Raw genomic sequence first — 22,803 nt, 5'->3', positions numbered from 1 at the left:
ACCGGCATTTAGTTTTTTTTATAAATGAATATTTTTATCTTTGAATTTTTTCAACAGATGATTATCAAACTATGGTAAGCATGTTAACCCACACAAGACACAAGACCTAAGTCGGCCCAATTAAAAACTTAAAATGGCATCTGCTTTAATTTTTATGAAATTTTCCATTTTTGAGTTATTTAAGTTATAAATATAACATCAAAGAAACAGATTATTATGACTAAATTAAAATAGCCGTAATTTTGAAATTTCTGATTGTACCGACCTAGTTTTTTCCACCAACGCCACCTGTAATTACTCAAAAAAATATTTTTTTTAGAAATTATTTTTAGAAAAAACAAACACGATACTTTAAAAAAAATTTGAAAAAAAATAAAGTCAATAAGTTGATGAACTAAACTAGCAATAGTCCGAAACAAACACTAGTGTAGCACTAGTGTAGTGTAGTGTGTGTGTGTGTGTGTGTTTCTAGTGTAGCATTGGTTTATATGTCTACGTTTCCATTCCTACAAGTCGCAGGCACAAGTCGCGGCACATGTCGAGACCATGTCGCGGCACATGCCATACGTAGTTTGTCATGCCGTTTCCATTCCAGGCACAAGTCCCACCACCTCAACTGGCCGACAAGGTAGTTACTCTCTTATTGTGAGTTTTTTTTTTTGCTAAAAGACCATTGGAAGGCGCATTTAATTAAATTGATGAGAGATTTGAGCGTACAAAGTGGCTTCGAAAATTTCCTCCAACAAACTCAACGAAATTTGAGGTTATGATTACCTGATTACCTTTCATTTATGAGCATGTAGTAGTTCGGAGGACCTGCGTATGGGCGAGTTGCAGGCACATGTGCACGGCCGTTTCCGAGTAAAAATTTAAAAACGTACGTTTTCGTGTCCCTGGCCTTTTATTATTATGTGTTTTGGACCATTTGGGAAAAATTTTCAACTTTGGAGCACAACAGTGGAAGCCTGGCGTCGATTGCGTCAGTTCGTTTTAGAGACTAGTACGGGGTGTACGTCAAGTTTGTAGTGCCGGTCGTTTCAAGTTGAAAGGAGAAATTACAAGATCAATAAAGGCAAGTTTGTGTTTTTTGTAATTTTGGTGTATCCATGACCGTACGCAGTCATTCGATGAAGTAGACACGGTGTTAATTTTTGTTTATGAGATATTTCAATTGCTAGATTAACCAAGAATTCCACTTTGTATCCTCGAACATGAGGTGCAGGGCTACCGCCAGAACAGAGCCAAATAACAAGTAATGTCACAACCAAAGTTTCACGACCATCGCGGGTTTTTTCACGACCAATCCAGCCTTATGGGTTATAGTGTGTTTGGTCGTGATAATAACTTAAATATCATTGTAAATTGAACAGTTTAGTTCAATTGAAACACATATTTTTATTATAACTATCAGTATAATTGAAGGATTGTTTATAAAGATTTAGATTATTCCAGACAATTCACGTCCGTACTGCTTGTCCCTGACCATCACGTTTATGATTTCTATCATAAAAATTAAAATATCATCATATTTCAATGTTTTATACACAAAAGAAGCACACCTCTACAAAAACATAACGATTTTTCGGGTCTCACGTAAGTTTTTTGGAGTTATACAAACTTAAAAGATTTTATTGGCTTTTTTCAATTTTTATATTTTTATTATTTTTTTCTATAAAGACCAAATATACCAAAAGCTTAGTGAGCTGTTTATTGTATAATTAATTAACTATTTTTAATATTTCTATTTATTTTTATTTATTTTAGTATATTCAGTTTTATGTCGTGATGGTCATGACAAAATTTTGTGTTTTTCCATCAAAGATGCTCTATTAATAAAAAATCGCCAAAGATATTGCGTTACCATGGACATTTTATGAAACTTCAAATGTCAATGAAATAAAAAAATTAAATACCCCCGCCGCAGCAAGCCTGCCGTCTAAGCGAATTTCCATTTGGCTGAATTGATTTTCAATTGATCTATTTAAATAACATTAGGTTTAACGAATACCTAGGTTTGCTGCTACAAGGAAACTAATAAAGAGTGTGTTTTAAGTAAAATAATTATTGCTTAGTATAAAATGAGTATATTTGCTAAGTTTGATCAAAAGATATCCATAAACAAGCAAACTACAACATTTTACAATATTCTCCATAAGAATAACATGGGAATTTTAAATTTACTATTTTTTTTTTAGTTTTCTCCTTAACCAATAACCGTACAAAAACACTTTGATATACTGAATTGTTTGTTTTTTTAAGCTCTTTGAGGAAGGTTTAGAGAGAAATTGGGAAATTTTGTGTTTTGAGGGTCAAAATTGAGAAAAACCAATTTTTACCCCATAAAACCCTGTTCCCATGGTCCGATCATGCTGGATCGCGAACTCATTCAAGTTTATCCCGCCTTACACCTTCAAACCAAATTTCATCAAAGTTGGATAAAAATTACTCAAGTTATCGTGTTCACGGACACACATATATATATAAATCTTTATATATATAAATCTATATATTTATATGCATATATAAAAATTTGAACGAATGGTGTTTTTGGCCTCTGGGGGACATCAAAATGAAAAAGTAAATCGGTCCCGGGCCTAAGTCTTACCATGAGACCTACGGTAATAGCTACTTCCCTATAGGGAAATTCGCTAAAAAGTTTCAAAAAACGGAACGACAATTTTAAAAGTGCTTTTCCTGAAAACGTACGTTTTAGCGAATTTCCCATATAGGGAATAAGCTATTACTGTAGTACACATAGTAAGACCTGGACGCGGGACAAATTTTTTTTCGTTTTGAGGTCCCTAGAGGCCAAATATATATATGTGTGTGTGTGTGTGTGTCCGTTAGCACGATAACTCGAGCAAAAATGATCCGATTTTGATGAAATTTTGTGTAAATGTTTAAACCTACATTTATTCGAACGAGTTCGCAAACCAGCATGATCGGACTATGGGAACGGGGGTTTACGGGGAGTTTTATGGGGTAAAAATAGGTTTTTCCCATTTTGGACCCAAAAAACATAAAATTTAGCAATTTCTTTCCAAACCATTTTGTAGAGCTTAAAAAAACAAATAATTTAGTATATTGATGCGTTATTATGCGCCTAATGGTTACGGAGAAAATTCCAAAAAAATGTAAATTTAAAATTCTCATGTTATTCTTATGGAGAACAAGTAAACTGGAACAAAAGTTTTTGTCCCAGACGGGTCTCGAACCCGGGTCCCTCGACTTTATGAGCCTCTTGCCTTACCACTGAGCTATCTGTGATTGTTGATAAAAAGAGTTTTCAAGTGGTGAAAGAGTACCTAGCCGACAGTTGCAATGGTCGCAATACTTAAAACATTTTTGATACTACACAGTATATAATATGATTCTGTTAATCTGTTAAGGCATCATAAGTAGTTATTATTGAGGTCACGGATTGTGGATATTTATAGGTATGCACTGTGGATGGGATACTCCCTGGTGTGGATTAACGTCCGCACTAGTGAGTATTACGACTATCCGCAGTACTAACCTGATAATTAGACCAATTCGTATATACCATGGAAAAAATTTTGTTCGGATTCCACTATAAACTGTAGGTCCCTTAGTTGCCATTAGCTGTTTGGGCTATTAATTAACAGCTGTGTCTAAGGAATGTCGGCCTTAGTCACTAACAAGACTACAAGATCGATTGTGAAGAGGAGGACCCATGGTAAATGGTAAAATGGTAAGATCGCGCCACTCATCCTACACTCATCTCCATTCATGCTTGGCTTAAAATACCTACATTGTATGGTCGCCATTTCATAAGAAAGTATTAAAGTATTAAGTATTATTTTATTTTTTTGGAGTAAGAGAGGATACTGGTATTTGAATAGATTATTTAATTACCGTTAGATTATTAATGCTATTATAATTGACTGTTATATGATTAATTACTCTTTCCCCTTAAATTGATGCAAATAAGTTAAAGAATATTAATTTAAAAATTGCATTATTATAATAATTGTGTTATGAAAGCTAGATCCAGAGAATGAAAGTCGTGTAAACTCAACTATGGACCATCGTTGGTCCAACAAAAATATCTTTTGTTGGTCCAACGGAGTATAAAACGGTTGGACAACACGGTTGGCTTGATGTATGATACCCAGGAATGCATATTAATGTATTTCATTAACAATGAACCAATGTTGGTCCACAGTTGTAAATATTGGTTGGCCTAACTACGAGATATACAGTTGGACAACGGTTGGTTGGTCGTGGAAGCTCCAACCAACCATCGACCAACTGTCCCACAGTTGGCCCAACCTAGGGTTCCCAGGAACCCTCCATCAAAAAAGGGGACAAAATCACTCACCAAGGGTGGTCCTAGACATATATTTTGGGGGGGTCACCGGGGGGCCTGGGGGGTATGGAATAATTTTATTGAAACGTTATTGAAAATTTTGGAAATAACGTGCTAAAATTAGTACTTTTTAAGCTATTTTGAGGACCTAGTTTAATGTGTTCAAGCTTCCCAGTTTATTTTTTAAAGGTCAAGAAATGTTAAAAAATAAACTTGTACTCGTATAATGTCAAGTTTTTCTTTTATTATTGAGACTTGAGGTTTTAATATCAAAGGAATACCGCAACATTACAACACATTCAAGCATGTTTGATTTACAAAAACACCCTGGTGCCAATGTGCATGCTAAACAGAAATTGTCCAAAATCAGACCATGATTTTGAACCAGAGAACTTATTTTATCTAAGAAGTGTTTAAGAACTAGCACCCAACACGACTGCATTATACCTGCCCAGCAAGCAACAGTTAACCTACACAATGTACACTACCCAACTAACGATGCCGTCGGCGTCCCGTCTGAAGAGTTGGTTCCCAGTGTTCTAATTTTTGTCTACGCCAGTGGAATTTTACAAGGGGTCAATGTGAGGATAAAGTTTTTGTGCAACTTTTTTGTGGTTGTGAGTGGTTGTGCCGGGAATTAAATCCGTCCCTTCCGCATCTAAGTCAGAGACACTACCATTTTGTTGTTGTTTTGTGGCTAGCAACATACCAATTATTCTTAAATATGATATCAGGTGCTCTAAATATGAATGATTTAATATTGAAATTAAAAAAAATGTCTATGGTAATCATTGAGTTACATTACTGTAATAAAAAATTCCTGTCACTGAACTCAGATAGGCCTAAATTAATATTCAACTACCCTTCAAGCTTGGACTTTGATACAACTTCTTTTCTTTATCCAAAACCCAATTCAAGTTTTCAACCATCTAGGTTAAAATTAATGGTAACATTAAATGCTGAAAAATTAAATAAGAAGAATGCGGCCGAACGTCGAGCGCCAGCATCGGACACTACTGCCGTTGCCGTATATGGCTGAAAGCGTCCGTCGTCTGCCAATCTTCCCTACTTTTCATAACGTACAAAAAATAGTCAAGACTCGAACGACCCCGAGGTTTGGGTTAGAGTTTGTAATTAGTCCATTCGTCCGCCACAAGTGTAAAGACTACAATGAATTCAATTTGGTAGAACGATTTGCAATAAAAATTATTAAAGTTCCCCTGGTATAATAGTTTAGTAAGATAGGCCTATTATTAAAGTGTAGTATTTTAACTTAGTTTAATGATATGATGACGATTAATTATAAAAGCTGATTGCTAAATATTAATACTTGAAGAAATATTTTTTTATTCTCTCACAAAGTCAAAATCCCGGACATTTGAAAGTTTTGCCAAAAATCCCCCCGGACGTTTTTTTTTTTTTTGTACCCAAAAAGAGGACGTGTCCGGGAAAAAGAGGACGTCTGGGATCTCTAGCACAAACCATCTGTGCTACATGGGGAGTCTGATGGCTCTTTTCTGGAGTCTAAACACCCTTTCAAAATCTTGATTAGCACAACCACCCCATAACCTAATTCCATAAGAAATGTGTGAGTGAACAAGGCCATAATAGGCCATGATCAGAACTTGTGTTGTGCAGGTCAGATTGAGATTCCTCAGGGCAAAAATGCCCTTTGTAATTCTGGAACAGAGGCTATCTATGTGTTCTTGCCAGTTCAGCGCCCTATCCAGGTGCATCCCCAAGAACTTTATGGATTCAACCCCCTCTAAAGAGGTGTCAGTCATCCACCATTACTGTGGGTGTAGACTCATCGTCTACACCCACAGTAATGGTGGATAACACCTTATATACCGGGTTATAACCGGGAAGTTATACCGGGACATTCATAAATAAAACACATAGTGTAATAAAATCCATCATACAATAAATACATACACTAAATGCAATATCAAATGTTAACAACATAAATATAACCTAGATTTATATTTAACATTGAAGATAAGTCTAACCATGATATACTAAAAATCAATGGTTAAGCTTTATGATACATATTCAGTCAATCTCTGACACGACTCTCTATGCTGCCTACCAGCTGACGGCTAAATATTTCCTTCTTGGTCTCTCCATGCATCTAATCCGTTCTGACTTCTGTTCTGTTTTCTGTTCTGACTGAATCTGTCAAAATATCTAACCAAAGTTTTGTTTTGTTTTGTGTGGTTTTCGTGGATGACAAAATGTTACTATCGTGCTTAATTTTAATGGTTTCCAGTTCTTAGTTTGTGTTTAACTTAATTGAAGCAAAATCGGACCAATGCTGTTAAGGAATAGTTATTCCTAGAACATTTTTATTATCATCCAATAATTATTAGGCTAACAGGTAATAGGGATTAATTTCAAAAAGTACTGTTATGTAACAACGAAGTCCGGTTTTATGGTTGCTAAATTATTTTAAACAAATTTAAAACAAAAGCACCACGTTAATCAAGTACTGAGTAGCCTATATTAGACTAGGTTTAATCATGCTCAGATATTAAAGTGGCCTTCAAGAAATTTAAACCAGCCTATGCCTAGGGCAAGGCCACTAATTTGTTTAAAGTAACTGGCCAATCATAAAAAGACTGGAGGTCGATACCCTGTTATTAATTAATACATGTCCTATGAATTTAGGTACTAACTTACAATTCAGTTCCAGAAAATGCAAAGTAACTTACCAAAGGCTTGTACTTAATATCACAAAAACTTTATCCTAACAAAGTTAAGGTAACTTATTATTAAATTTTATTTTATTTTTATTTTATTTTATTTCAACGGACATTCCATTTTGTTTGATGTGGTACTAAAGATACATTGTACAGTTCAAGATGACTAATATTAAATAACAACTGTGAACTTTTAACACTTAGACATAGGCAACAAAACAACTAACAATAATATAGTAATTAACAACAATAATGTAGTAATTAACAACAATAAATTATAGCAAAAACATAACAAAGACGATCGTAATACATAATAACCATAAATAACAAGGAAAACAGGCATGTTTGGGAGAATAAATATTAGCTTAAATAAGTATAACAGATTATGACTAGAGCAATTATGAAAAACTTTGTTTAATATTTACAAGGAACATGCAGTTTAATGAATGTGATTTTGAAAAGAAACTAGGAAAAAAACAAGTGTAAATAATGATTATTACCAACAAGGATATTGAAGATACAACAAACAAAAAAAAAAATAAATAAATTAATTAATTAATAAATAAGCTAAACACTCACGCACTATTTGCCTGTTCAGGCGTGTGGCCCTTTAAAGGCGCCACCTAACACAAGCACACCATTCACCCACAAATTCCGAATGCGATCCTTTAAAGGCATCGCCAAGCACAACCGCACAAACTCACTTTACCAACACGTATCATCTGGGCTGTCGTTATTGGATGAGGCGTCGCTTTACCGCTCTTCTAAAACTGGCCAGGTTGCTGTTGAAGAAGTCAACACTGGAGGAGACGGTGTTGCCGTGGCGCTGTTCTTACTTAAATTACTTAAATTCACATAATTGTGTGTGCTGTTCTGTCAAAAACCTTCAACAATTATCTTGATTCTTTTCAAAATGTGAAATATAAGTTATTTGTGAAGGTGAGACCTTTTATCCTTGTAGTGTAGCAGATTCAGACATACTTGTGTCAGTGTGTTCTAAGTTTATCTACTACTCCTGCTTAGCTTAACTAAGTTATATGACCATGCAATACACTTTTAAACAGAAACTAAAACTTTAAAGATTGATTGTGTATTTATCATCGATATATCTACCCTAGGTACATTTTTAACTTAATGACTAAGTTAATAGAAATCTTTAGGTTTAAGTTACTTTACCAAATTTTACAGCTTTACCTTTCAAGTGTATAAACTTAGACTGTGTACATTCAACTAAATTGATCTCTTTAGATAAACATCCAACAAAATGAACAACCCAAACCTAATGGGAGGGCCCTCGCAACGGTCCTATGGAGCTATCAGTGAGAGTATGGTTCCAACTGTCGGATTCAGCAATGCCTCAAATCCCGAGCTTTACACTCTCTCTGAAAGTATCACAACTAAGATCTACACCATCAATTCTAGCTTCAAACAGCTAGACGGCACCCTCAAAGCTCTTGGCACCAGGAGAGACAACCAAGGCCTTCGAGATAAAGTGTGAGTAGGCCTTGTCTTTAAGTTAGTCTCCAGTCATTATACTCTCACAACACTTGAATCTAATTCTTAATACCGGTACTCATAATTGTAAATGGAAATTCATTACTATTTGGATTTCTTTAACCATGTTTTCCATGTTTACCTACTAAAACTTACTCCTTGCTTGGAGTATATTTTTGAAATTTTGAAAAACATTTCTTAGTAAAAACCTTAAAAAATGTTGTCCTTGATTTGATTTACACACACATATTTCCACAGACATGTGACACAGTTAAGTACCAACCAAATCATCTCGCAAACAACCCGAGACCTCCATAGGCTCACTGATCTTGTCAGAGGGAAGGACAAACAGTTGAAGCTGCAAGTTGAGTCTCTACGAGGCAGGTTCAAAGAAGCAGTCAACACTTACAGCAGTAAGCAGAAGGTAAGAAAACCTACAGAACGGTCTATGAGAGTCTGCAGTTGAGGGAGAAGCCTAGGGCTATTTATCACGTGACTTCGAAGGAGCCAATGAGCACCTCACACTGTTGCCAAATCTAATAATACCAGCTGATTTGAAAATACTGTTTATAGTATATTTTAATTAGGCCTAGTGTCCAAAATTAGTGAACGTGCGATGTTGCGACGTCACGCTAGTCCAGTCTTGCTATAGGCTGCCGCCAACTGCAGACTCTCTGGCCTCTAGTATGGTAAACATGTTACATGAATCCAATTAAACATGGTTAATCTGCAAACGTTTGAAGATTTTACTTCGCCAATCGGCTTAAGTTGTTGCTTTTGGCTAGAGCAGTAAAGATTTAATGAGTTGAAAAAAGAATTGTATTATGGAAATTGTAAATAGAGATAGCAGTGTAACACAATTAAATGTGAAGAATTTATTTAAGTTACAGTAGGTAATTAAAATTGAAATTAATTGTGGTCTACTGTTGACTATATTTTTCATTTATTAGACTACTAGCTGGCCCGACCGACGTCGTCCTGTCCTAAATGTGGTTTTACCCTATGTCAAATGCTCGTTCATTTTCAAGATGAGCTCGTTCGCATGGCTCAATCACATCCTGGTTAAAGTTCGTTTGCTACGCTCACTCACCTTTAGGCCCAAGGGAAATATGATTACAGGAATAGGCCAGGAATAGGAATATGTTAACCAGGTATATAAGCTACCTCCATACAAAATTTTATTTCAATCGGTTCATTGGTTCTTGCGTTATTAAGTAACAGGCAGACACACACACAAACACACACCATCTCATTTTTATATATTAGTATAGATTAAAGAATTTAGCCAGCTGTTTCAACTAAAAGAGTTGGTTCTATCATAGACTAACCAACACAAGTAGACTTCTCATCCCATTGTAAATTTTGAAGCACGTTTTTCGTGTCTAGTTCATGTACGGTCACACTGGGGGCTAGTGTCGACGAAATTTTTTTTCTATTATTGTAGCGTTAATTTCTTGATTTGTGCTTTACTGTTTGGTTATATAACTAGGGGACAAGTTATTGTTTATGATTAGATCGTATTATTTGGTTAAACGAGGTTTTAAATGACTCTAATAACGGGAAACAAATTGTAAACAAAACACGACCTCTACATAAACCGTACAGAATTAACAATAAAATCGTCTTCAGCTGTTCCGAAAGGATGAGAAATCTACTAAGGGAGTATGTTTTATCTATGGTTCTATGATATGCAAAAGCATTAAAAATCTATAAGATTTACCAACAGATTGCAGCACTATTATTTTATTTCATTATTTATGAAAACAGCTAATTTGAACTAAGCAGCAACAAAAAACTGTGATACACAATGAGAACTGTCAAAGTAGGATTGTTTACAGTTATGTTTATGTTTTTAATTTAATGAATAATTTATGATATTTTGCAAATTTTTAATAATCTATCTTTCTCTATTGTGTAATGACATGTACAAGGACAAATAAAGTTGATTTGATTGATTGATTGGTAAATCTTATAAATTTTTAATGCTTTTGCATATCGTAGAACCAACTCTTTTAGTTGAAACAGCTGGCTAAATTCTTTAATTCCCTTTAAATATGAATACTCATAAGGTTAACATGGGGAACTGCAGAGCCACTGGGGCGGAGCCCAAAAGGATTTTTGAGATAAGAATATGCCTATATGTTAATCGGGAATGTAAGCTATCATCATGCCAAATTTCAGCCCAATCAGACCAGTATTTTTCGTGTTTACTTGTCACAAACATTCACACATCCATACATCCAAACTTGCTCATTTATAATATTAGTATTATGAACCATGTGTATGGAGCAATTATTTTTACTACGATTTTCTTTCTCATGGTATTTTAAGATTTTTTTTTATGATAGATCAACTTTTTGGGTAGGTAGCTAAGTGGTTACAGCTCTAGCCTACGAATCTGAAGGTCGCTGGTTAAGATTCCAAGCAAGATCGATTCTGTCATCCCCACTGAATTTTCCCAATTTTCTTCCCCCAGCAAGTAGCAGAGAAGATGAAGTTCTGCATGTTACCGTCGGAGGTTGCTGCTGAGGAAGATGAGGCTCAGCAAGATCGAGATGCCAACACAGAGGAAGGTCTGCGACAGTTACATCAGCAGCGGTTGGCTCAGCAAGATGAGGAGTTCATGCATGGACTGCAGGTAGAGAGGCTACAAAGAGTCAAACAGATAGAGGAAGATGTGTTGGATGTCAACGAGGTGATGAAAGAACTGGCGGCCATGGTGGTGGAGCAGGAACAGTCTGTCAGTGAGTATAACCATTGCCTTTAAATTTGCCTATTTATAATCCTTATTACCTTACCTTACCTCCTTGGCCACTCAAACCTAAGAAGGTTTTTGGCCTCGCCAACAAGTTGCCTCCACTGCTGCCGGTCTGCCGCCAAGTCAAGAGATGCCCCCACTCTGTGTAGGTCCTTCTGGACTTGGTCTCTCCATCTCAACTTTGGACTTCCTAGCTGGCGAGTGCCTCGTGGTTGTCCATTGGCGATCTTCTTAAGCATACTTTCTTCTTCCCTTCTTTCTACATGGCCTGCCCATCTCAGTCGTCTACTCTTCACTATCTACAATGTCCGGTTCTTTGTACAGTTCTCGGAGCTCTTGGTTTTTTTCTTATTCGCCACATCCCTTCTTCATTTATAGGTCCGAAAATCTTTCTCAAAATTTTGTTCTCAAAAATGATAAGTTTGTTTTCATGATTTTTAGTGATTTTTAGTTAATGTCCAGGTTTCCGAACTATATAAAAGGACTGGTTGAATTAAAGTTAAATTATAGATTCTTAATTTTGTGTTTTTGGATAGTATTTTTGAACTAAATATTTTTAATACTCCCCAGAAACATTTGGTTGCTGCAATCTCTTTTCTATTTCTGTTCCTCTTTCGTTATTCCAGTTAACTGAGACTCCGAGGTATTTAAATTCGTTTACTCTTTCAAAATTATAGTTATTGACCCTAAAAGGTTCAGCTCCTTCAATTTGGGTTCTTCTGACCTTCAGATATTTCAACTTCTCTTCACTTATTTTAAGTCCAATCTTATTTGCTTCCCTTATAATAATCTCAGTAAGCTTACCTAGGTCCTCTTTTGATTCTGCAACTAATGCAACATCATCCGCAAAAGCAAGTGTTTACTATAGATCCGAGGTTTATTCCAGCTTCGATATTTTTGGTGCTTTTTAAGGTTTCTTCTATTGCAATATTGAATAGAATCGGTGAAAGTCAATCCCCTTGTCTAACCCCTGAATGGGTTTGGAAGGTTTCTGAGTATTCATTTTCTATCTTAACTTTACTTTTGGAACCTTCAACTCACATCTTTGTCAAATTTATCAGTTTGTCGGGAATTCCAATTTTCTGCATTGTTTCCCAGAGTTTGGGTCTTTTTATGGTATCATAAGCTTTTACAAAGTCAATGAACAGGATATAACACTCTTTATTATATTTCCAATACTTTGATATTATCTCTCTAATCCCAAAAATTTGATCCGTCGTTGAGCGTCCGTTGATGAAACCAGCTTGATGGTCTTCAATGAATTCTTCTGCATACGGTTTTATTCTGTTCAATAAAATCTTAGACAATATTTTGTAAGTTGAGTTAAGTAGGGATATTCCTCTAAAATTGCTACAAGTTTCTTTGTCTCCTTTTTTGTGGATCGGGATTACAGTATTACAGATTCACTCCATTCTATAGGCATTTCTTCCTCGATCCATATTCGCTGAATCAGTTTATAAATTTCTCTAGTAGGCCTAGCATTCTTACCACATTGTTTCATAACCTCTATTGCTATATCATCTTCACCTGGTGCTTTTCCATTTTTTAAATGCTGCTTTTCCATGTCTTATAATCCTTATGCCAAAACAAAATCCAGATTCCGCATGAATCTAATCTTCGATTGTGGATGGAAATATACAATTCATTCCCATGTAAAAGTTGTTGCCAGTTTTGGAATACAAATAAAACCGATTGAATTGGAGCCACTGACAGAGTGTACGGATGTAAATTACTGTTGTTATGGTTAGCCTAAATACGCCAACCGTTAATCACACTAGACTGAAAGGACAACTTTTTGTAAATTATAGCGTTGACACATACAACTATCACAGTAACAAAATCTAAGGGATACAACTGATTATAGCTCTGTGAGTAATTAACTCAATTAGGCTATCTTTTTCATTAAACGTTGGATACAGCTAGTTCTTATAAATATCAAAATTTCCTGTCACAAATCAATGCATTGATATTAGACCATTGGTTTTCTCTTATATTTGGGTGGATTGCACAGTAAATGTGTTACTTTTTTTTAGTATCAGAAAATGCAGTGAATAATAAATAATATAACATAACCATAACAGTCAATTTAGTCAAACTACTTGGTCCTCATCTAATACAAGGCCACAGCGTTGGTGGGTGGCAAAGTCTCACCGACCTGCTTCAGCTGGAGTTCCATTATAAGGGCCCTTTTATTCACGGTGGTTGCCCGCCAGCAGGCACCCGCCGCGATCGCCCGCTGTCACGTGGATAGTGTAACAGTGCTGCCAACCCTTTCCGGCAGTCGACAGTCACTCAGTCAACGTGCACTAGTGGCAGTACACGATGGATCCGTGTGTTTTGGGGTATTTATACCTAAAATGCACGGCAAGAACTTCAGCCACGTACAAGACAAAACGACTACAGTAAGTACGATGCGCACAGCCAATGACTAGACCACGTGTAATGAGTGATACTGGTGAATTGGGTTGGCAGCAATGCGAGAGCGACGGCGGGCACCCACGTTGAATAAACGATCCCATATGACACAATGCATATACAAACCGCTACCCGCCGGCGGTTTCTAAGTGCAAGCGGGCAAATCTACAAACCGCCGCGGGTACCCGCAACTTCTGAGACCTCTATTTCTTCTATTCTATAACTGACTAACTATATCACTTGATATAACTATTCTATATGATATAACTGATATATGACTTCTATTTGAATAAAAGCACCCATTTACGGCAATGCATTTATAAAACCGCGGTGAATAAAAGGGGCCTAAATTAGTGCAACAGATGTTTCGTTAGGCCGGAACTGTGGCCTGTAATTTTTGTCTCACCGCAGCCTTGTATTACAGGAGGGCATGGCTTTGGACACCAGAGCGCAAATAGTAGTTTACAAATAAGAATGTTAAGGGTTATCTGTAAGTGGAGATCTCATTCGATCTCCTGTCACAGGCAAGCAAGAAGCAAGCTAGATCAAATATGCAGATTTCGTCCACTATGATACTACAGTAGAACCTCGATAACAAGACCCTCAATAACAAGTGTCATTTATCAAATCCCCTTGAATTTATTTTATCCCTGATGACGTCTTATTTAACACGTTCGCTACTGAGCGTCGCATATATGCGACGCCGCGGTCATTGCCACAGACCGAGGTATACATTTCAATCTTACACATAGACCGGCTGTCACTTGGATAACAGTACACACAGACCACGGGCGAAAACCTGTAAAACAGTGATCATTTACATTGTAATACGCTACAATCGTGTTTGTAAATAAATTGTTCTTGTTTTTTTTGTATTTTTTATAACCTTTTGTAATGTCGCATATTTGCGACGCCCGGTCTACAGCGAAAACAATAGTGAAAATTATCATAGTTTTCTTGAAATAGACTAAACGTCGCATATATGCGACGGCTAATTTTTTTGAGTTTTAAGGTGAAAGTAAGTAAAAAAATAAACAGATTATTCAAGAACAGTCTACAACTGAACAAATATAAAAGCTACATAGGATAATGCAGCATACATACTGCATACATACATACAGTGATGCAGAAAAGTAAAGACCAGTTTTTCCTTCTATTATATGACGTCACCAATCATCATATCCTCAGACCAAGCGACGCAGTTGTGCGTCAGACATCTCTGTAGACCACTGCAGGGAATTCAGTGCCTTCAAATAGACCACTACAAAGATATAAGCATTTTAATAACATTAGAACCCCGACGCAAATATGCGTCGGCAGTCTATTTTAATGTGACTGGCCGTCGCATATATGCGACGGCAGTCTATGGGTAGAAACCGGCCGTCGCATATGTGCGTCGCTGGTCCATGTGAATGGAAAATTTCGTACTATTGCAGTAGCGAACGTGTTAATAATCCCCATGAGAGTCTTGTTATGAAGGTTCTACTGTAGTTTGTTCCTATCCAATGCGATGATTCTCGTCATGGTAGATAAAAACTTTGTCAAGGAAAATAGGTTTCCTGGAAAGTATGAATAACAATCAGTGATTGGATTTCTGTTATCCAAGGCAGCCTGTGAAGTTCATAGACAGTTGACAGATGTGAATTAAGTAAAGTGTTTGGATATAGAAAATCTACATAAGATGTGGAGGGATTCGAAAGATGACTGCAAATGTTTGCACTATGTTAACAATTTTTAACAATAGCACAGTGTATGCAGGCCTGTACATCATGTTCATTTGCAACAATGACCAAATATAAGGAAATTTTTTTTATGTGGCAGTGGCTGAACAAAAGATTGCTAGATACTGACAAGTGACCACACCAGCACTATTAAGACCAACGTTAAACCCTGGTGGTGTGAAACACGTCAATCAGCATTCAAAGTTTCCTCAACTTTAATCACTGTGTCAATGGAAACTAAAGAACAGCCTGCTACTGGCCTCATTGAACAAATGTTTATGGCCTTCTGTAAACTGCCTAGGTCACATGTGCACATTTTCTACATCAAAACACTTTTCTGGATAACACATCTGTAAACTAGCAACTATATTCTATACCCCATTCTAAAGAAACCATAAACATAGAACGTCATTCATAAATGGTGGAAGGTGGAAGCGTCAATTTTCCTTCACTCATACTATGAAAAAACACTTTCATTGGGATGTGAACCCGATAGAATAGTTTAGGTCAGAAAATCAAGTAAAGAACACTTTATAATTGTAGGATAAGGATGGTATTACGGTACCTAGTTTACCCTGAAAAAGTGCAGGTACTGCAGATAGGCCATAAAAACATACAGAAGATAAATTGAACACAATATTTCATCCCCTTGGGGACTGTTATACCCCCAATAACAACTCCCAACTTTAAAACAAGTAATGTAAAAACAATTCTGGACTCGTACCGAACGTCCTAGGACCAAAAATAGTTTCATACCTGTGTAAAAAAAATGCTATTCAGTTTTAATAAACAAAAGGAACACAAGTTTTTAAGCATTTAGAAAAAGATTGATGTGCATTTTAGTGCCAGTGGTTTTCTCTAAGGCCTTTCTTGACCATTTTATGCTCTGAATACTTACCAATAAATTTTTAAATCTACTAGTAAATACACGTAGAGGTTTTTTTAACCCACTGGTGTACTCGGACGGAAGATTTCCGTCCTGCTGCTAATAAGCTCTGCCATTCCTAGACGAAAGTGTTCTGTCCTGGATTATGGCTACACTAGTTCAACATTATGCTGACTGCCAAGGATTGCAGCACTTGTCGGTTGAATAGATTTTTTTCTGTCTATCTGCATTCTGCAATTAGCTACAAGTATACAACACAGAACAAAAAATGTTTTTTTTTTTTAGATTATGTTTTGTGTCAAAATGCCACGTCTGTCTTGTTTACGATTGAGTAACCAATTGTGAATTGTCTTCCGGTCTTATTTTAGGGGGAGGATAGTAATTTTAATTTAAGACAAAATATTAGAGAATAAGATTATAGTTGTTTTTGTAAGTCACTAAAAGAGTCAAACAAAATGTGTAATCCAGTAGTGAAATTTCGGTATACCAATGGATTTAAATCAAGTTGTTTGTTAATCATACAAAATAATCTCGTTTCCTGGTTAGCATTTTTTTCCACAGTTAAGATAATTGAGATGTTAATCTGTATGTTGTAGTAATTTGCCTCAACAGTTAGTTCTAGTTGCGGAAGTAAAAATCCTCTTTTTAAGGTAATTATTAAACTTTGTACTTTTTGTCATTTCTAGATCTTATTGAAGACAATGTGGAGAATGTATACCAGAGAGTGGAAGGGGGCCGGGAGGAGTTAGAAAAAGCTGCTCGGTACCAGGTTTGTTGCTCTTTTACTTATATTTTAAGCCATAAAATTAAAGACAAAACTGTTTTTAATTTCGCTGTGTCCAATTCTAAAGGGTTTAAATGGTAAGGAAAATATTTGACGAATTATATGAATGGGATGGGTTGGGTCCGCGGAATTGGCTAACTCTGGAACTCGCTAACCCCATGTTAAACGCCCTATCTTCAAATTTGGTCGATGAGAGGAACTCACTAACTTGTTCGGTTTCGGAATTTGCTAACTCCGGAACCCGCTCTAGAGCCGGGTTAGCGAATTCCGTCCTCATACGGAAGTCGCTAACTCGGTCCCTCGGCGGAACTCGCTAACTCCCAATCAGAAGCCTCGCAATGGGAGCCAAGCACGAAGATTTTTAGCCAGTGTTGCCGAAAGTGTAGTACCTATATCATATCGGTACCATAATGTTGTATCCTACGAATAATTAGGAGTAAGAGCAACGTATCGGATAAAATAAATATATTTAGAAGTATGTTTAATATTACTCTTATGGTTATTAGGGTAGAAAATGCATTTTAGTCTTACCATAGACTAACTAACACAAGTAAACTTTACATCCTATTGTAAACTTTGAAGCTCGTTTTTCGTGTCTAGTTCATGTCCGGTGACACTGATCGCTAGTGTCGACGAAATTGTGTTTCTATTATTTTATTGTTAACTTCATGATTTGTTCTTTACTGTTTGGTTATATAACTAGGGTACGTGTTATAAGTTGTGATTAGAACGTTTTATTTGGTTAAACGAGGTTTTAAATTACTGAAAACAAGAAACAATTGTAAACAAAACACGACCTCTAAAGACAGTGCACCGGACATAACTAACAATAAACTGTCTTCAGCTGATCCTTAAAGATGAGAAATCTATTTATATATAAAGCTCAAATACCACTGACTCATTCATTCATTTACTCACTCATCACGAAATCTCAGAAACCATAAGATCTAGGAACCTGAAACTTGGCAGGCATCTTCCTTTTGGGTAGTAAACGCTCACTGAGAAAGGATTTTACCCTCCGACCTCTGGGCTCCGCCCCCAGTGGCTCTGGAGTTTCCCATGTTAACCTTATGAGAAATGGAATTAATGAATCTTAACAGCTGTTTCAATTAAACAAGTTGGTTCTGTTCTATGATGTTCAATAGCATTAAAGTTACAAGGATTACCAACAGGGTGCAGCACTATTATTTCTTTTACATTTATGACAACAGCTAATTTGCAACCAAAAGGTGAGTGAGCGTAGCAAACGAACTTCAACCTGGAGGCGAGTTACCGTAGCGAACAAGCTAACCTGAAGGCAAGTGAGCGCAGAGAACGAGCTCCAGCCTAAAGGTGAGTGAGCGTAGCGAACGAACTTCAACCAGGACGTGATTGAGCCATGCGAATGAGATCATCTTGAAAATTAAGAAGTTAAACGGGTCAAAGCCCGCGGGTTACAGCTAGTGTACAAGGAAGTATGTTTTATATGTGGTTTTCTTACTTAAATAGTAGTTTATTGGGATGCAAAATGATAATACTGTACATTTAATTCGGATATTGTACATGTTATAAAATATCTATTTTCGTAGTCCACCATTTGTTTCTTTTATTCGAATAAATACCATTTTGTTAACTTCTGCAAATAAAATTATTAAGTTCGTATTTTATATACTGGGCTCGTAACCTTTAATCATAAAATTGAATCATAAATCATGATAAAATTTACGTGTTAAACGTCATTACAGAAATGCATTGTAGTGGTAATTTATTTTTAAATAGAGCTATTGAATTTAAATAAATATTGATCAATACATTATAAAGTGGTACCGGTAGGCCTAATGTATTCATGGATTGCATTAAAAATTTGTCTATGCATAAATACAAATTGCAAATTTCTGTTATCGTAGGCTATTAGGCCTACTGTAGTGTAAAACCCGTGTCATCCTCTTAATTTTGTTTGATTAATATTAATTTTACGTCTTTCAGTAGGCCTACTTTTTAAAAGTTTTGAGTTTTTATGGTTCTAAATGGACCCAGGCGTTCTTGTTTGTTACCATTTTTATGAATGGTAGCCATAGCTAAAATTACCTGAGCTTATCTAAAAACAAAGCTATTGTCTATTGAGTAGGGGAACGGGGAACCGAGCAATGGCTTGGTATACACTCGATTATAAAAACAATATAAAGGAAACCCAACACTCAAATCAGGAAAATCCGTCAAGTCGTTGATTAAGAATCGTGAATTAAAATAACCCTGGTCCGTTTCATTATATGTATTATATCTTCTCCTACTATTTACTAGAGGTGCATAGGTGTACAATCTAAAAACTGTTTTAAAACATGTAACATTATTACTAAAAAATTCAACACATTTTAGAATTAGGCAACTATTTACTAGTAGACCTACAATGCTTTGGTTTAAACTATTAGGCCTAGATTTAGGCCTAAGCTATTCTATAATTGATATGAAACTTAGTCTATGTCATATTTTTACACGTAAGTTGGAAGAATCAACGACGAACATTTAATTTTAAATCTATGAATTAGTTATGAAAGTTACAATGGTTGATTACTGTATTAATTGATGGTTTTGGTTTATTACGACATTACGATTAAATTTTTTTTCCGTGTTTGAGAACTTGCGTGTATTTTAGCTTAATTTCGTAGATGTTTAATTATTTAGTACCAATTAAACTGAATTTTCAATATTTTTCATATTTTTTTAATTTTTTTATACTGATAGCATTTATGTTTAAGATCAAAATCATAAACATTTAATTGGCCATTGTACAGTTCAATAAAAAAAACACTTTTACATTATTTTTTTATTGTCTTTTAATTACTTTGGGCTAGTTATCTGTTCAAAGTGGAGTTGATAACAAAAACAATAACATTTACTGTATCTTCATTGACACTGACATTTTGAAATACGGCAGTGTACGATTATTTCGTCGTGCAAGGTTGGCAACGCTCCATGCAGTGGGCGCGGCCGGGTTAGCGACTTCCGCCGCGATACAAAATCGAGTTAGCGGGTTCCGGAGTTAGCCAATTCCTGACTGAGACGGTTAGCCAGTTCCGACACACGACCGAGTTAGCCAATTCCTACTGGGTTGGAGTAATTTTGGGAAATTCTGAAGAAACCATGGTTTTACTGGTAGGATTTTGTCAGAGAATTACATTTTTGGGATAAGATTGCTTTGCTTATTTTTCTATGAAGTAATAATGAAACGTTTGTACTACATTATAAAAGTGGAAGATAAACTAAAGTTCAGATGTGTATGCCTTAAATTAAAATTTTTAATAGAAATTTCTGAATTCTGTAATATTGGACTCTAAAGTTCCATAACATGTAAGTCTTTAAACTAAAGGTAGGCTACTACCAGAAACAATACATGCACTATCAAAACAGTTATTAACTTTAAGAGAACTTAAAATTGTAAGTTTTTTTACGTAAAATGAATCAATTTATTTCAACTTAGACAAGTATGTTTCTATTGAGGTTTCTTCTCCTTAAGGCCTCTTCAGCCTTGAATCGTAACTTAGTAATATACACATTTGCACTTATTTCTGTTGCAGAATCAAAGAAGAAAAAGAACCATGTTCATCTTAACCTTTGCCACTGGGATATTTTTAGTTTTTGCTGTTTTAGTTTATTTTACCCTCCGGTAGTTTCCGGATGCCAAACATCTAATTTTATTTTACATTGGATGTATAGATTATCTTCATGTACTCTTATACTTGTAAGATTTTATGAAATTTGTACCATTATTAAGGATTTTCTCAACTACATGTTTCTTCATAGCCGTTTGACCAAGTTCTAGTTCATTGTGTTTTGTTATTCCTTGAAGAATAATATCCAGAGCATCTTGCTTGTTGGGAAAACTTGTACTTCAAGTCTTTTTAGATGCCATGCAAATCAATTTTAAATAATAATTTTAACGATTTATTCACTGACTTGTATGATTCCTTAGTGTAACAAAATGTCAATAATTTAAATAATATTTTAATTTTATAATAAAGAGTGAGCCCTTTATTTTAGGAAATCAAAGTCTCTCTAAACTGGATTAGTTACCCTGATAAATTTGTTTTACATGTTAAATAACGTTGTTTATGTCGTTAATGTTAAATTGTCATAAAAATATGTAAAGCAAGCTGTTTATTTTAGTGATTTATGCTAAATGTGTTTGTGTTTTTGTCAGTTGCTTATGATTTATGGATCTTATTAAATGTATGTTTTACCACAGAAAACATACTACTATAACCCAGAATGCCAACCGCATGATAAAAAGCGTTAAGTACTTTGAGAGAGCTTTGTCTGTCAATTCGTAGGCAGCGCCACCAGCGTTGCAATGCACTCAGCATAGCAGACTTTTTACCATGCGGTTGGCATTCTGGGTAATAGTAGTATGTTTTCTGTGGTTTTACTTTCAAAACTAATTTGTTTATAGTTAACTTGTATCTGTGCATTTCCACATGACTGGAAAATCAAATATCACATTCCAAAGGTGAATAGATTTTGCATTATTGTAGGAAATGTAATTTAGTTGTCGCCACACTACATTATTTTGATAAACTTTCCACGCAAGGATTTAGTCCAGAAAACAGCTGTTTGCCGCCAGCTTATTCAAATGGGGTTTCATTGCGTAATACTGTTCTGCAATGAGTTTTACCGAACACCAATCAGCTGATTATACTGTATTTTCGTGGCAATTAATTAGTGGTTATAAACAAAAACGTAACCTCTCTCAGAGGTTATGACTAGTGATTATTAGTCCTTTAGTTGGTGGAAATATATAAGGATCTGTACGGATTAAGTAGTATGGCGTAAACTATCGTACGTAACTCGTCCAAAATGTGTGTACCGGACTCATATGGTAATCACGTATGACGTATGGGAACAACCACGCTCGTCCGGTAAACACTTATTTTCAGGACTAGTAACGTAATATACTATTTAAAAATACTTCATTTTTTTAAACAATATTAATGTTGGTTTTTATATATTACCCACGGTATAGAATTATTTTTTATAAGCAACTAATTTAAGAACTATCCCTCTGTATTAAAAAAATTGTTCATACTTTTATTTTGATTCCTTGAAAACTAGACTAATAAAGGTTTCTTTGCAATATGTGAACATTCTCAAATATTGCATTTAATTTAAATTATTATAGTGTATTTAAAAATATTTCATTATCAAAATTAATGTAACACTTTATCTGATCTTTTACAGTTTTCGATTGCTACTTGATTACAACTTGTTTGTTTATTATTATTAGTATATAAAATCTTTGATACTTAAGTTGATGTAGAAACTGAAAAACATTGGAACCTGTAGTGATGAGATGTAAACATACAACTAATTTGCTTAAAACTGTAACATCATCACATTTTTTATATTTCCATTCGATTACATTCTGCACTTGCAACAACGTTAACCCTTTTTGTAGTACAAAAACATAATTATAATCATGCTGTATATATATACTTGATTAGATTATTTGTATTAAAAGTTTAATATGCTCATGTATAAAATTGTCATGTGATAACAAACACAACATTATGCTTTCATTAGTATTGTTACTCAGTATATTTTATTGGAAGTTTATGACATGTATTTTTATCATTTAAATTTCCATTACTTTTAGTATTTGTATATAATGTTTTGTTTGAATAAATTTATCAGCATTCTGTGGGTTATTTTATTTGCCTAATCAACAACCAGTTTGTGGAAGGAA

General features: G+C 35.2%; 1 protein-coding gene across 1 annotated transcript; it reads left to right on the top strand.

The window, feature by feature from the left end:
* The first annotated feature begins 6,528 nt into the window (after positions 1 to 6,528).
* Positions 6,529 to 22,686, top strand: LOC128989628 (syntaxin-12). Its single transcript, XM_054411574.1, has 6 exons — positions 6,529 to 6,707; positions 8,278 to 8,523; positions 8,782 to 8,947; positions 11,000 to 11,267; positions 16,990 to 17,072; positions 20,642 to 22,686. The coding sequence occupies exons 2-6, from the start codon at positions 8,294 to 8,296 to the stop codon at positions 20,732 to 20,734; spliced, it is 840 nt and encodes a 279-aa protein (XP_054267549.1). The 5' UTR covers positions 6,529 to 6,707; positions 8,278 to 8,293; the 3' UTR covers positions 20,735 to 22,686.
* The last annotated feature ends 117 nt before the right edge of the window (positions 22,687 to 22,803 follow it).

This window comes from Macrosteles quadrilineatus, unplaced genomic scaffold, assembly GCF_028750875.1.
Source record: "Macrosteles quadrilineatus isolate MER2022 unplaced genomic scaffold, UCM_ALF_1.0 Scaffold_3__2_contigs__length_128488019, whole genome shotgun sequence".
NCBI lineage: Eukaryota > Metazoa > Arthropoda > Insecta > Hemiptera > Cicadellidae > Macrosteles > Macrosteles quadrilineatus.
This window is presented reverse-complemented; position numbering and strand designations above follow the sequence as displayed.

Bases quoted from the DNA above. Each gene is read 5' to 3' on its own strand.
- LOC128989628 (XM_054411574.1), top strand. From the start codon at position 8,294: ATGAACAACCCAAACCTAATGGGAGGGCCCTCGCAACGGTCCTATGGA. The intron at 8,524-8,781 runs GTGAGTAGGCCT...ATATTTCCACAG, and splicing joins CAAGGCCTTCGAGATAAAGT to ACATGTGACACAGTTAAGTA. The intron at 11,268-16,989 runs GTGAGTATAACC...TGTCATTTCTAG, and splicing joins GGAGCAGGAACAGTCTGTCA to ATCTTATTGAAGACAATGTG.